Raw genomic sequence first — 16,236 nt, 5'->3', positions numbered from 1 at the left:
TGGCTGTGGATGAAACGGTTGGGGAAAGTCAACAGGAGAGGGAGTGTGTGTTCAGGGCGTGATTCCAGTAGTACAGGTTTTGAAAAAGACAGCATCCAGATACGAGAAGTAAAATTTCCTCTTAGAAGAAATCAGCTTTATTTTAAATTTTTTAACTTCTGAGCTAGATTATTAAAAGCTTTTCCTGCAAGGAAGTTTTCTCTTACAGGTTTATTTTTTCCCATTATCAATCAATATAAATGATTTTCTGCCCAATGTTTCAAGACTTATCAAAACATATTCAAAAATACCCATATATTTTTCTTCCTCACACCTTTAAAAGTAAAAAGGGTCGAGTAAAAAACAAAACGAAAGAAACAAACAAACAAAAAAAAACACCTTGGTGCTGTACAAAGAGAGAAATCACTATATCTCACTATATTACCTAACAGATAAACAATGTTAATTTTTTATCTCCAATGCAGTTAACAAGAACCTCATGGATATTAAGCTTAAGGCTCGTTGCCATTCACACGTTTATGTGGTTGCGTCCGGCTGGTCCGCAGAATTTCCAGTTGCTTTGCTTTTATCCAGCCTTCTCTGGAAAGAGTCGTCTGCCCGTAACTTAAAGACAGCAATCTGAAGAGAAGAACACAGACAATTAGTACTTAAATTAGAATTTGTACAGATGAGCCAAGTCAGGATCGCAGAGTTAACAACGATGCTAATCCAGTAAACTAATCCAACGCACCTTGCGACTACCAGCATCCTGTGCAGATCCTCAGCAGAAATGCTTTGAGGGTCGTCCTTACGCATTTCAACAAAGTCTTCTTCTACCGCCTAACATGTTGGGAATAAAAGAACAGATTTTAAAAACAGTAGCTTGCCTGACATCAAGGAATTACATAGCTTTCTTTGTCTTTGCGGAGATTCTGTGCATGTTCTCCGTGTCCATGTGTCCAAAAAAGAAAACCCCCCTCAGTTGGTGTTTTGATGATGGTGGTGGTGAGTGCTATCTAAAACACCATCTAATATCTCCCATAAGTGTCCACTTGGGTCGAGATCTGATGACCGTGAAGGCCATAGTATAAATTTACACCATTTTCATCCTCATCAAACAATTCAGTGATCCCTGTGGCTGGGGGCATTTCTGTTATACTTGGCTTCTGTTCTGTTGCCTGACTTGTTCAACTGCTTTAAAACATTCAGGGCTTTGTCCAGAACACAGCGTTAACACAGGAGGTGGAGAATACCCTTGCTGAAAGCACTTGTGATAGGAGTGAAATACTGAACAAAGGGGCTCCCCTTCTCGCACACCTTTTTTTTTTTTTTTGCTTTCATGACACATTTGTTCCAATTGCTAGGCTTAAAGGCTCAGAAATGAATTGCAAACCCACCAGTTCAAATCTCCAATGCTATTAACTGGAAACGAACTGATGAAAGTGAGAGTTATTTTGAAACTAATGTACCCAGAATATTATTGCAGCCTATAATTGCCAATTTATTCATAAAGCATATTCATTCTTAATCCCGTGTTTGATAATAATTAGCGTTTGCCGCCTCACAGCTACAGGATTCCCAGTTTGATCCAGAGCCCGAGTTACTGTCGCTTGTGGAATTGCGCATGTTCTCCCTGTGTCCATGTGGGTTTCCTTCTACCTCCCAAAAACATGCTGGTAAGCAGATTGGCTATGCTAAAATGTCCCTAGGTGTGAATAAGCGTGTGTGGTGCCCTGCAATTAAAGTTGCCTCACACCCAGTATTCCTGGGATTCCTCCGGATCCACCACAACCCTGACCAGGATAAAGTGCTTACTGAAGACGTTTGCGCTCACTAAATTGAAGTTTAAATTGCTCACTGGCCACCAAACAGATGAATCAATTTTGAGCACATAGGTATTCTTAATGTTATCCAAGCCTGAACTACTGATAGTCCACCCTCATCTACAGTTTCCATTTAGATTAAGGGCAACATACATGTAGGTGAAAAAGAAAAAAAAACAGCCGACCTTAGTAACTTGGTCAGAGATGCTGTAGTCCAGCGAGCGAGCCACGGTGAGGTACACACGATATTTGTTGAGCTGAGAAGGAAGTTGTGCAAGTTGTACAGTCTTCATGTACTCCTCCAGGTTAGGGGGACTTACGGTGGGATGCAGGTGTATCTGACAGTCACACTGGGGGGGAAAAAAACAAGAAGTTAATAACCTAAAAAGATGCACATGTAAATCCTTCACAAATGATGTTTAGTAGTCGCTTCCTCAGAATTATGAAAACTGGCACAACTAATTATTTTCCTCATAAGTCACATAGTTAGCTAATTAGCTATGTTAACGTCAATGCAATAAACCACAATTCATCAGTCATGTTTTATCATGTATTTGGTTATTTATTTAGTTGTTTAAATAAAATAAAAAAGACAACGTGAATATCGATTTTTTTTAATACCTGTGATTAAATCCAGGGTTATAACGACAGAAAGAAGTGAGCCGTCAAGAGAAGGATTTTGTTGATTTACAGTGATTAAACGTGTACTCATCAACCACTTTCATCCAGTTATCTAATCAGCCAATCATGTGGCATCAGCGCAATGATTAAAATCATGAAGATACCGGTCAAGAGCTTCGGTTAACGTTTACATCAAATATGTGTGGGGGAGTGATCTCAGTAACATTTGACCATGGCATGGTTGTTTTGAACCAGATGGCTGGTTTGAGTGGGCAGAGTTCACAGTGTGCATGAGTAGGTATGAGACAGAATTTAGTAGACTCTGAGATCACGATACAAAATACTGACATGAGAAATCTGCTGCTCATAACACGCATCACGATATTTCCTTTTATTATTTAATATGAGCTTTACTACTTCTTACAAAGTAGGCCTGTAGTACCAGGGATAGTAGCATACAGAGAATGAATTTTGTAAGTGAGAACCTAACTGCCTCCAAGTCCAAAAAGTGAAGTTAAATCAGAAGAAAGCGTAATGGCACACGTGTCAAACGCAAGGCCCCCAGACTTATTTCATTTGGACTTTGTGAACAAACAAACAAATACTGAAACGGCCTATAGTACACTACAGCTCAACACTGACTACGTTTACATGGACAACATTAATCTAATTATTGACCTTACTCTGAGTAAGATAATATTGTGATTAAGGTGTTTACATGAGTCGCTTTTAGAATATTCCTGTCATGTTCCCATTTTACATGTTATAGTACATAAATAGATTAACAGCCTGTGTCATTACGTCACTGCGCCACGCCGTCCGACGTCCCTCCAGAATTTCACGTATCAACGTACAGTTCGTCTTCGTTATGGTACCGTATACAGTTTTGGGTGTTTTTATTGATTTTTTTACGAACGCTTTAAGTGCAGTTAATTATTTGTCATGCTGTACGTGCTAATAGACAACTGCTTGAAGCTGTGGGCTGTGTCTCAAATCACATAATTACCGTCTATATAGTAGCCGAGATACATGTACTTTTCCACACTACAGGCCTATAGTAGGCACGTATGCGATTTGGGACGCGGCCGAACTCTCGTTTGCCGTAAAACGGCTGTGTGTGATCGTGTCTGTCGCAAAATGCAGTGAAAACTCTCACACGACGTTCATAACGTGATTAAGGTGTTTACATGTCTGTAATACACGTCCATAATACGACTAAAACAGGAGTACTCCACATGTCTTAATTAGATTATTGCTTACTTCGAGTATGACCTTAATTAGATTAAGGTAAGTAAAAATTGCTGTTTACATGGTAGTTTCTTAATTAGAGTATGGTCTAGATTAAGAGTGGATTGTTGTTGTCCATGTAAACGCAGCTACTGTCCAGAATTCACAGCAGGCCTGTAGCATAGCCATCTGAAGGGCAGTTTTCTAACGTGGCCCAGGCACAATTTGAGTTTAATACGCCTATTGTATTTGAAATATGAAGAAATATGATCATGTCACCCCAATTTTAGCACTGCTCCATTGGCTCCTGGTACATTTTAGGATCCAGTTTAAGCTCTTAATGATCAAGCTTCCTCTTATATCAAAGATCTTCTTATTCCACATTCATCTAGCAGAATTTTAAGATCTTCTTATAGATTTCTTTTGTATGTCCCTTGATCCTGTTTCCAAACTAAGGGTGATTGAGCTTTTTCAGTCGCTGCCCCTCATCTATGGAATCAATTGCCACTTGACATCCGCCTTGCACCTTGCATTATCATTTTTAAAACGAGGCTGAAAGCGTATCTCTTCTCCCAGGCATTTTAATCTAATTTTAGTAATGTTTTATTGTCGGAATTCTACTTGTTTTTATTCCGTTTTTTTTCTATTCCACATTTTCTTACTCTGTTCAGCACTTTGGTCAGCTTTGTGGTGTTTAAATGTGCTATATAAATAAAAGTTACTTACTTACTTTGAGCACAATGGTTTGATTTATCGTCATTATAATAGAAATGTATTACAATTTGCAATGTAAAATAGAACAAATGTAAACTCTACAGACTGTATCGTGTGAAAATCCCAGGAGATGAGCTGTTCCTGAAATACTCAAACCAGCCTGTCTGACACCAAAAGCCATGCCACGGTCAAAATCACAGAGGTTGCATTTTTCCCAGTTCTGATAATTGATGGCCACTGTTCAGGAATAATTGTGATACTAATTTCATATTGAGGAGATTAATTGTGATTATGATTTTAGTCATTACTACGCAGCCCTACTTGTAGGTTTCATATTATTATTGCAATTCTTTTACAGAGTTAGTGATTGCGTTAAACAGAAGAACAACCCTTAAGGCTGATCTGCTTTAATAATACTGGTCTTTTCGAACACTAGTATTAAGCAGTGCTTTGTCAAGTCATTAGCTAGATAAACTGTCCTGGCCCCCTTCCTGTCCGTGTAGTGCAGCTGCAGCCATGGTAACTCATGAGCCATCACACAGGAATAGCACAGCACATTCCATACGGTGTGTAGTGCAGTGCCGAGCCGAGCCCTTCGCCAGAGAGCGGACAAGGCCTCTGGGGATCGGAACAGAAATATCAGCCTGTCTCTACAGCTGCCCATGGAAACATCCGGCAATGCGCATGTCAGTCTCCTGAGAGCGCACACACCCACCTCTTCCTAATGATGAACTAAGAGTGGTCTCATCCCTGCTGGCCCTCTAGTGGTCTGCAAGAGTCTGCCTGTGCAAAAACGAGAGAAAAGATGTGCAGCCTGCTGTTTCTTACCGGGAGCAGCGACCGGCCCTCGGACATGATGAGAACGTTAATATTGCAGGGGAATTCCATCTGGTGGTAGTTGAAGTCGTAATCAACCTTCTGCCAGGAGATCAGGTTCCCCAATGCTGTGATGTTCCGCACACCTAGACCACAGAGATGCATAGGGCATGATATAGAATACATGAGTGAAAGCATGTGAAGCTACTCGTTGAATTCATGATTCGGGTGTGAACAAACGAGAACTACTCCCCACATGTATGACTTAATAATAATAATAATAATAATAATAATAATAATAATATGGATAAAGTTCTGCTTGTGCCAGCTATATGAAGTCTTTTTTTTTTTTAAACCAGAATTTTTTTAGCCATTGGGTCCATGTGCATGTGCTATTTCTAATAATACACAAAACTAGCATGGAAAGGAATGTAGGTGATTTTAGAAACAGGAGGCACAGTGACAAATGCCAGTTTGAATGACTCATGTAACGCAACACTGCACTATTGTTTTGCCATACAGCTCTACAATGTCAACACCCTACCTAAATCTGACAGAGGGACTTTGGTCACACTGTACTGTGTGTGTGCTCAGCATGCTAGAAAAAATATCATCAAGGCTGACATTCAACCTCCACTTTGCATTCACTGTTTTCCATGGTGTTTAAAAAAATGCCACCACAGGCTTTGAATACAGCACATGCAAAGTAACATTTATTCACATAAAATGAACCAAATCACCAAGTTATACATACACAAATATACATACATATATACATACACTGAATACTCCATTCTGATTGGATGGAAGGTATGCGTTCAAACTGTATAGTGCACAGGTAGTTCCATCTCTCGCTCTCTCCCTCATAACCATTTATTATAATTCATTCAAACACATGGAATCTTATCGCATTATTTTATCTGTGTATGATTTAGAGTGGCAAAAATCTAACGATTCGTATATAAAACAACTAATAAAAATTAACTGCTATTTTTAATCCTTTCAGTCAAATTTTGCAATTCAAACATCATTGACAGCAATAGCAGTGTTTGTATTTTCAAATGACAAACCTTCACACCTTCAGATACAACACTTCCAGCTGAAGCCTGGATTTATGCTTAAGGAAAGAGGCTAAGGATGCAGCCAGCTGCATATTTGTCTCTTTAATATCAAAGATTTTGATCACTAGATTAGATACTCATCAAACTTCTACACAGATCCATCCAAATCACACCTTTTTTTAAAAACATGATTAAAAATGCACCCACAACACAGCAGCACATCTTACACTGAACATGAAGTGACCGTGATCTCACCTGTTGTGTCCAGTTGACCTTGCTCAAGCTGCGTCTCATCCAGAACCAGAGAGGTGTTTCTGCCCAGCTGCAGAGCTCCGCTTACCAGCCGGTTGGCTGCATAGTCCTTCCGTGGCACCATGCGCTGTGTGTTCATGTTGTGGAGACTCATACATAGCCGGTATGACTACACACAGAGTACAACTTGGTCATTTACAGTTCACACATAAAAAAAGAAAAAAAAAAAGCCAAGAATGATTCTATAACACCTATTGTGCAGTACTCACAGATGGCACAAGCTGCTGGATGATTTGGTAGAGCTGATCTGTGTAGGGAGAAGTGTGGGGGCAGCCGCTGACATTCAGCGCAAATTTACCCAGAGGAAGAACATCTCGTCTGGCATACCTACAAGACGATTTTGCATATAGAATGAGGAATCAGGCCTCACGCATGCGTCATATTAGATATTGACAATCCGAACCAGCATGACTCATGTATAATCATATATAGTCTGAGACGTCCAAGTAAGATGGACAGAATAAATTGCTATATATTCGCCACATACCCGCTGCTCACGACTGTATGACTAATGTAATAAAACAATGACTAAAACATGAAGGGGTGTACGGTTAGAAGATTGGGCAGTGTGATGTGTCCCGACATGAATTGGAGTTACTGTTGCCACCCGGAAGTTAATTATTTTCCAATAACAGCGTGTGTGTTACTCCTCTTAAGCCACAGGAACATAAAACATTTGCCATTTTATAATTTATTAATGAACAATAAATCACACTTTTAACCGATTATAGTTACCTTTAATGTTGTGGAACATCTGCAAAACCAGTTACTCCCTGTTATCACTTATCTAGTAGCAGCTATCAACAGTCATCACCTATCCAGAATCACTTTTTTCTCCCTTCAAGTTAATAATAATTTTTTTTTTTTAAACCTAGCTTTATATATATATATTAGTCCAATATATTAGTCCAAGGGAATATTGTAAATAAAGCTTGTATAGCAATTATCTTATAAGGATTATTGTCCATAGTGTTTATTTTACTGGTGTCTGTGAAATCTGATATCTGTAGCCTTGGATCAATCCTTCCCTGTAATGCACAGGTCAAAAATTGCACATTGCAATAATACTGCTACACACTGATCACACTTCTGAGATATAATTGCTGCCAATATTACAATGATTAAATGAATGATATGTTGTACAGCCGCAGATCCTGCATATTCGAACCCCATTACAAGCCAAAGAAGCTCAGCTTCATCTGGTGCTATGATGCACTCACACACTGGAGATGAGATGGAGAATGAGGTACTCAGCAGCCAGCGAGTCTCCAAGGAAGACGTGCGTGAGGTAAGTGAGCAGCTCGGCTCTGACCGAACTCATCTCGCTTGTGACGCTGTTTAAAACTGAAAAAAAAAATAACAATAATAATAATAAATAGGTGTAGAGAAAGCATATTAGAAATCTTGTGAGGTTACAGGGCAATGCAGACCAATGGAAATCTGATACACTGATACTTACAGGCTTCCTTGTCCTCTGAAACGGCAGAGGGCAGTAGCGGATTGTTGTGCCGCAGCTGCTCGGCGTACAGCATGTGCAATCGAGGCACGAGTGAAGCAGGAGGACTGTGAGCTCTCTGCTCCTCCACAGTCTCCATGCTCTCTGTAGGGTCCAGAAAAGATGATGCTTCCCTACAACACAGATTTCTCTTTAAGTAAAAACTGCCCACTTGAAAACGTAACAAAATGGAAAGTTCTAAATAAATCTTTTCAAAAACAACCAAAAGCCCTACTTGTCTTCAGCTACCAAGCTGAGAGCGGGGTCGACCGAGAGAATGCCAAAGACCTCCAGCATGTCGTTCAGTTTGAAGTGGTCCCACTCGTTGTATACCTGCCAGTGTTACACAAACAGAGACAATGCTCACCTAGCTCTGTAATCTCAAAAAGGGAAAAAGTAAAACACATTATTGTATTAATGTTAAATGATATGAGAGATTACAGATATTAAAAGCACTATACAGATAAAATTGAATTGGAGGGATGAACAAATCATAAAGTCATTATCTAGCTCCACTGTACTGTCCAGTCCCATATTTGTGTGAACATAATCAGTGCTGACAAGGCTAAACATTGGAAGCCAACACAGTAACATATGTCGAGAAATTTAGCTAGTTAAGTGCAAAAATACAATCCAAGGGAAACAAAATATGAAACATATGATCATGTAGCACATTGCTTTTGTTTGACAAAACATTGCTTGTGAGCATTTTAGTTATGAGATGTGGTGTTCTGTCCTCAGATTACATGCACAAGATATAATTTGAGTCTGGCTAATGTCTTTATTTTCTCTCTAAATGTTTAACAATGGGGGCACAGTGGCTTAGTGGTTAGCATATTTGACTCGCACTTGCAGGTTTCTGGGTCTGAAGCCCTGTATGCATGAAATTTGCATGCTCTTCCAGTGCTTTGGGGGTTTCCTCCAGGTTCCTCTGGTTCCCTCCCCCAGCCCAAAGACATGTGCTATAAGATGACTGTCATTTCCAAATTGTCTGTAGTGTGTGAACGTGTGTGCATTTGTGCCCTGCAATGAGTTGGCACCCCGTCCAGGGTGTCCCTCACCTTGTACCCCAAGTTCCCTGGGATAGGCTCAGGGGGAGTATTACAGAAACGCTCTTTCTTAAGTCAAACTATTTTTCACAAACTCGTATTACAGAACCAAATCTTAACTTGATTTAGGATTCTGATCTTATCTTACAAAATCTTAAATTATCTCTAGTTAAGAAATCTTAAACTGCTCCATCGAGTTTGATAATCAACTCTCAGGTCTGTTACCAAGCAACCAACTACAACCAACAACTATGAAGTAAACTTTCAATTAAAATGGAGTATGTTGAATAGTTAAATCACTTGCACTATGACTGGTAATGCTCCGTGACAGTTCATTGGCTTCTGTAATGTTGGTCGCAATTCTTGTGCTAACTGCATTATCATATTTCATGGAAGTCTAATTATTTTTCAGTGTTTTGTTGTCAAAGCACGGCACATCATCTGGGTACTCCAAAAGTCTTTCCACCATCAAACATCAAAGTTCTCTGTCTTGTATCATTAATAAATATAATTCCATTCTCAGACATGGCTATCGTAATGTGACTGTTATCGTTGGCTTTCAAATAAGTCTTAAGTTAGGCGGCCGTGGCTCAGGTGGTAGAGCGGGTTGTCCACTAATAGTAGGGTTGGCGGTTCGATTCCCGGCCTGGGTGACTGCACATGTCGAAGTGTCCTTGGGCAAGACACTGTACCCCAAGTTGCTCCCGATGGTAAGCTAGCGCCTTGCATGGCAGCTCCTCCTACCATTGGTGTGTGAATGGGTGAATGAGACACAGTGTAAAGCGCTTTGGATAAAAGCGCTATATAAGTGCACCATTTACCATTTAGGACACCAGTGGGGTTAACCTAAAGTTAAGACACTTTTAGAATTTTTTTTGTCATGTTAGGATGCTTCTGTAATACCTATGTGTAGTTAAGATAAGATAATGCTCTCAGGAAATGTTGTTCCGTAATAGCTTTTGTCCTAAATGAGGTCCTAACTGAAATTACCATGGTTACCAAACAGATAAGACAGGATTCTAAAGTTAGGATCTTTCTGTAATACACCCCAAGGCTCCCCCATGGTATGAAAAATGGAAAGATGGATGGATGTTTAACCAGGAGGTGACAGCATGTTGAGCTAAATGGAAGCTCTGTGCTACACTTTACTTTGCTCAGTATTTCCACAAATCTGTGTTCCTGATTCTGAGAAGGTTCTGTCTGTCATCTGTGAATGTTAATGTGCCTAGTAAAACTTGTTTTGCCATCAACCAGCTCGGCAGGCAGCAGGTGGTGGGAATGATATAGCTGTGGCATCAAGGTGTGTCACAGCGGCATGAAGTTTATATACACGTACTTACCAAATGAAAAATGAAGGAAAAGTTACATTAAATGAAAACTATAAAAGTCAATATGAAGTAAAATTTATTTTCTTTTTCAGGCTGTTGAACCTCCTTGTGCTCCAGGCTAGTATGAATTATTAATAACAAAACTAATAGCAAAATGAATAGTGCCCAGGCTACCCTATATTCACAGTAACAAGCTGCTGATGTCCACGTTTGTCTCTGGTGGGTATCATATAATCGCTGTAATTTAAATAAATTATATTATGCCCAATAAATGTATGAAGGAACTAATGTTGTGAGTATAAATTTGGAGGTCATCAAACTTCCTGCACTAAATGACTCTTACAAGAATCTTACTAGAGCATTTGTTCAAGCATCATAACTATCGTGCACAGAATTGAGAAAATGAATCAAAATGTCGCTCTCTGCTATTGCCGAAGATGTGGTTTGGTGTGACCTGCACTTGCTTAGTGTGAACACAGGGCTATTACTAACACTGTATTCTGATCATGACTTCACCATTACAGTTTAAGAATTAAATTAAACTGTACAAAACTGTTCTACCTTAACAAGGCAGGCTGGTCCTCTCTCTCCAGGCAAAGGGAAGTTGAGATCTAGGGTAGATGAGCAGTGCGAGGGTGATGTGTTCCTACTAGGAGCTTCTGTCTCCAAACGTTTTGAGTCCACGTTCCTGTAGGAGTCGGATAGGTTGTGTGGTCCTATTATCAGAAGAAACAGAACGTCAGAAAGCTGTTTGAGAAGCTCTTGAACTTTCATTTTTTTCTAATGTACAGCATCCATCTGACTAGCCCCAGGACATTGGGGATGGGGGAAAAAATGAAAAGAAAAAAAAGGCCTAACTTTTTGAGACAACTCTTTTTTTAAAAGTCTACAAGTGACATTTAAAAAAAAATTATAATTTTACCTGCTATTTCTTTGTTCTGCTGAGTCTGTGCGTCCATCTCTTCATCCTCTTCATAGCTGCGTTTGTGCCTGTTTGGGGTGTAGGATGTGGAGGGTACTACTCGAGCTTGACTGGCACCAGCATAGCTGTTCACAACAGTTAAAGACAAAGACTTCCCAACAGCAGATGACTTCTCATACAGTCAAAAGGAGATTTCTATACTTGTCAAACAATATTTATTCATTTATTTGACAGCTTTCCATCAAAAGGATATTTCTTTCACCCATTGAGATTCTCCTGGGATAGGGACACAATAAAAAGTCTGTCTCTCTGAAGTGACAGTTTTACTTGAGTTGAAATCCACCTGCTGATATTTAACACACATTTGTGTTCAATTTAACAGTCTGGGTTGGGACATTATACACCATGTGCACTACATACCAAGAAACAAACATAGTTTTATGCTTTATTTTAATCATGTAGTAATAAGAGAGAGAGAAAAAAAAGTACAGAAAGTAATTATTAGTAGAACATAATATTTTTTATGAACAGAAAAAAGAAAAATTATTTCAAAGCATAAACTGACAACTCTTTGTTAACGAGAAAGGCCTTACCTCATATTTAATCATTGTGCTTTGAAGTTCAAATAAACAATTCCTAAAAGTTGCAAGATTGATTACTCACCCCACAGTCAGTAACATCTTTGTACTTTCCACATTTCAACACCTGAAAATTGAACACAAACACCAGAAATCAAGTTAAAACAGGTTTCATCAAGCATTTTACACCAGAGTGATCTCACATGACTCCCCTCAAGGAACCCCCCCATAAAATCAAAATTTGTCGCATTCAGTATGAATAACTTAGCCTTAAGCTTATCTAAAAGCTAGTTTGCTCCACAACAATGACAAAATTCACATTTAGAGAATATATTCATTCAAAATGTACAGTGTCTCTCTCTACCACCAATAGGGATCAACAGTTTTGATGACATTCTGCACTTCAGCTTTTTGTCTGATTTTCTATCCAATCAAATGCTCTTTAGAATCTGAAGTGTCCCGCCCAACGTTATAAATATCCATGGTACTAAATGTCAAGTACGGCTTAGCCCAGGCTGTGAGGTAAGAAAGCTATTGGCTATTTAAGAAAGGGGGGGGGCACTCGATATGTCCCACCCTGACTTTTGTTTCAGCGGAAATGACATCAACACATCGAATAACGCTGTGCGTATCAAGGCACTTCACAGGTACTTTAAAAATGAAAGAAATGTTCTACACCCATCCAGGGTGTCCCCCGCTTTGTGCCCCGAGTTCCCTGGGATAGGCTCCAGGCTCCCCATGACCCTGTGTAGGATAAGCAGTACAGAATACAGATGGATGGAAGGTAATGTCCCACTATTTGTGCTGGAAATGCATGTAAATAAAATCTTTAGGCGCTACATATCCCGATGACAAAAAAAATTACTGTGAACATAAAGAGATATACATGCATTTCCTATACATATAAAGTCACCTACATCACCACAAGTTGTTTGGAAGGGTTTCAAGAAAAAAGCCCCTACTCTCATCCAAGAACAAACTCAAGTATCTTCAGCTTACCAGACACTACTGAAACTTCAAATGGGATCGGGTTCGATGGCCAGATGAAACCAAAATAGAGCTTTATGGTAATAAACACCAGAGATGGTTTTGGCGCACACAGAGAGGTAGCCATATGGAAAAGTACCTCATGCTCACAGTTAAATATGATGGTGGGTCTTTAATATTTTGGGTCTGTTTTTCTGCCAGAGGACCGGGACATTTTGTTAGGATACATGGCATCATAGACTATCAAATATCAACAGATATTAAATGAAAATCTGACTGCCTCTTCCAGAAAGCTTAAAATGTGCCGTGGCTGGATCTTCCAGCAGGACAATGATCCAAAACATACATCAATATCAACACAAAAATGGTTTACTGACCACAAAATCAAGGTCCTGCCATGGCCATCCCAGTCCCCTGACATAAAAACCCATAGAAAACCTGTGGGGTGAACTGAAGAGGAGAGTCCACCAGCATGGACCTCGAACACAAAAATAGTATACACCAGTGGACCTCGAAATTTGAAGGATCTGGAGAGATTCTGTCTGGAGGAATGGCCTCAGATCCCTTGCCATGTATTTTCCAACCTCATCAGGCATTATAGTAGAAGACTCAGAGCTGTTATCTTGGCAAAGGGAGGTAGCACAAAGTATTGACTAAAAGAGCACCAATAATTGTTGCACACCTATATGTAACAAACTTTATATATATATATATATATATATATATATATATATATATATATATATATATATATATATATATATATATATATAAGCCTGTGTTGTGTTTGCAATTGTTTGATCTCCATAAGAGCAAAGTATTTTTGTGAAGCTTCTGAACAAAATATCAAAAGGGTTAAACACAGGGTTAAAGACAATTTTTTACAGCCTTCTTTGCTCAAAGAGGGCACTGAATATAAATCATTCAATCAACATAAAAGAACTGCTCTACTAACTGCATGCACGATGATTAAATAAAATTGTAAAATCCATGATCATGTAAATAAGATAATGCTTACAATAATATTCAACCTTAAACAATGCAACTTACAGTAAAAAACAAACAAACACACAAAACTGTCAACAAACTCAAAAGGTTGGATGTAACATTTAAGCCTATGACAAAACAGAGCTATTAAGAAAAAAGAAACCTGGATAAATGTACTTTACTAACTTTCGCATTTGTTGAAAGATCCACAGTTTCGTAAACCCCCATGAAGAATTCAGGATCAAACATATCCTGGACCATACAGCGGAACTTCACTAAGCTGTTGGGCTTCAGGTAGTGCACAGGTACATCATTCAGAGAGGGAACCTGAACATCAACAGTGTGCATCATTTACAATCACATCACACAAAATAAAGTTACCAAACATTTGGTTTAATCCACAGTTCAAGTAATTTCATAATTGTCAACTCTAATAGATGAGACAGGTAAGCAAGTACACTATTATATATACACACACACACACACACACACACACACACACACACACACAACAATACAACATAACATTTACCCAGGACTGTGCGTTGTTTACTTTCAGTTTCTCTTTGAAATACTCAACTGCTTTCTTCTCCCAGTCTGGACTGGAGCTGCTTTGAGCTGAAAAATGAGACAAAATACTATGTAGAAAACCAACAAGTGATAAATATCACACTTTATGTTCCACATCTTGGACTAAGCTATACTAACTAGCATGCTACCGGTCTATAAGAGACCATGCAGCTAGCTAATCATGCTAAGTCTACTAAAGCCTTTGAAACGCACAGTTACACAGAAGTACACTGTACAGACATCAGTCCAGATCACTCAGTTAAATAAAACCGAACTGTTAGTGTGTTTAGCTAGCTAGATAACAAGCGAACTGCTGCACGGCTAGTGTAAAGTTATATCAGTAAGAATGGCACCGGGAAATAGTAATGCTTTCACATGACTTCAGTGGCCGTCTCTTACCGAAGATCCCATCGACAACACCCAGTGGGTTGTTGATCCAGTCTTCAACGGAAGGCATGACAAGATGTCTTGGAAAACGTAAAGAAAGTAAATATAATACTCAAACAGTGCTAACAATGCTGTACGCAGGATACTACTTCCAAACACGTTACAGAGCCCCACACCCTCCGTCCAGAACCGCACGCAATTCACCGTGGCGGGAAAATGACGTCACGCACAGCCATCACGTGACATACGATTCTCCCTTAACAGCGCCTCACTCACTATAGTGACTTTACTTCAAAGTGAAGACTGAATACAGATCAAACTCATATGTAGATGTATCCCAATGTCAACTTTTCCTAAATGTTTATTTACAGAATACGGCCAAAAGTTTGTGGACACCTGACCATCACACCTTCCACAAACTGTTGCCACAAAGTTGAAGCACAAAGTTGAAAAACAAAGTTGAAGCAGAAGGTTGAAGCACAAAGTTGAAAAACAAAATTGAAGCAGAAGGTTGAAGCACAAAGTTGAAAAACAAAGTTAAAGCAGAAGGTTGAAGCACAAAGCTGAAGCACAAAGTTGAAGCACAAAGTTGAAGCACAAAGTTGAAGCACACGGTTATATAGCATGTCTCTGTATGCTGTAGCATTACATTTAACCTTCACTATAACTAAGGGCTCCAAACCTGTTCCTGCATGACAGTGCCCCTGTACACAAAGAGAGGTCCATGAAGACATGGTTTGCCAAGGTTGGAGTGGAAGAATTGCACAGAGCCCTCACCTCAACCCCGATGAACAACGAAATGAAAAGCCTTGCTCCAAAAGCCACACTCTCAGAAGAATTTAGGTTACCATAACAGCAAAGGGGGACTAATTCTGGAGTGGTATTTCCAAAAAGCACATAATAGGTCAGGTGTCCACAAACCTTTGGCCCTATAGTTTGTCTGTATATATCTGACCAATACAGAGACACAGCACAGTCTGAAGACATATCACCTAGAAAACAGTTCAACAGTCTGGACACATGTTGTCCTTGTGCTTTGTGGGTTTCCTCTGGGTACTCCGGTTTCCTCCCCTAATCCAAAGACATGCACTGTACGTTAATCGGCATTTCCAAATTGTCCGTAGTGTGTGTGTGTGTGTGTGTGTGTGTGTGTGTGTGTGTGAGAGAGAGAGAGAGAGAGAGAGAGAGAGAGAGAGAGAGAGATTGTTCCTTGGGATGACTTGTGCCACTGGGTCAGGCCCTCAGTGTCCCTGTGTGCGATAAGCGGTATGGAAAATAGATAGATAGATAGATACATAGATAGATAGATAGATAGATAGATAGATAGATTATTATTATTATAAGGACCGCGTGTTGGCGCAGTGGGTAGCACTGTATTGA

General features: G+C 39.5%; 1 protein-coding gene across 2 annotated transcripts; it reads right to left on the bottom strand.

Moving 5' to 3' along the window:
* Nucleotides 1-109: 109 nt before the first annotated feature.
* mcmbp (minichromosome maintenance complex binding protein) lies at nucleotides 110-15,084 on the bottom strand. 2 transcript variants are annotated; one of them, XM_017463621.3, is made up of 16 exons: nucleotides 14,869-15,084; nucleotides 14,432-14,517; nucleotides 14,086-14,226; nucleotides 12,011-12,052; nucleotides 11,601-11,693; nucleotides 11,348-11,474; nucleotides 10,987-11,141; nucleotides 8,284-8,381; nucleotides 8,013-8,182; nucleotides 7,774-7,897; nucleotides 6,763-6,880; nucleotides 6,497-6,662; nucleotides 5,193-5,326; nucleotides 1,988-2,152; nucleotides 731-819; nucleotides 110-618 (listed from the first exon to the last, which is right to left on the bottom strand). In XM_017463621.3, exons 1-16 carry the CDS (start codon nucleotides 14,924-14,926, stop codon nucleotides 492-494), a joined length of 1,893 nt encoding a protein of 630 aa, XP_017319110.1. In that variant the 5' UTR covers nucleotides 14,927-15,084; the 3' UTR covers nucleotides 110-491. The 2 variants fall into 2 exon arrangements, with proteins under 2 accessions (XP_017319110.1, XP_017319111.1); XM_017463622.3 differs by having other exon boundaries at nucleotides 11,601-11,690.
* Between the last annotated feature and the right edge of the window lie 1,152 nt (nucleotides 15,085-16,236).

Source organism: Ictalurus punctatus, chromosome 3, assembly GCF_001660625.3.
Source record: "Ictalurus punctatus breed USDA103 chromosome 3, Coco_2.0, whole genome shotgun sequence".
In the NCBI taxonomy this organism is placed as follows: Eukaryota; Metazoa; Chordata; class Actinopteri; order Siluriformes; family Ictaluridae; genus Ictalurus; species Ictalurus punctatus.
The sequence above is the reverse complement of the archived record's forward strand: the minus strand, read 5'-3'. Positions and strand labels throughout refer to the sequence as shown.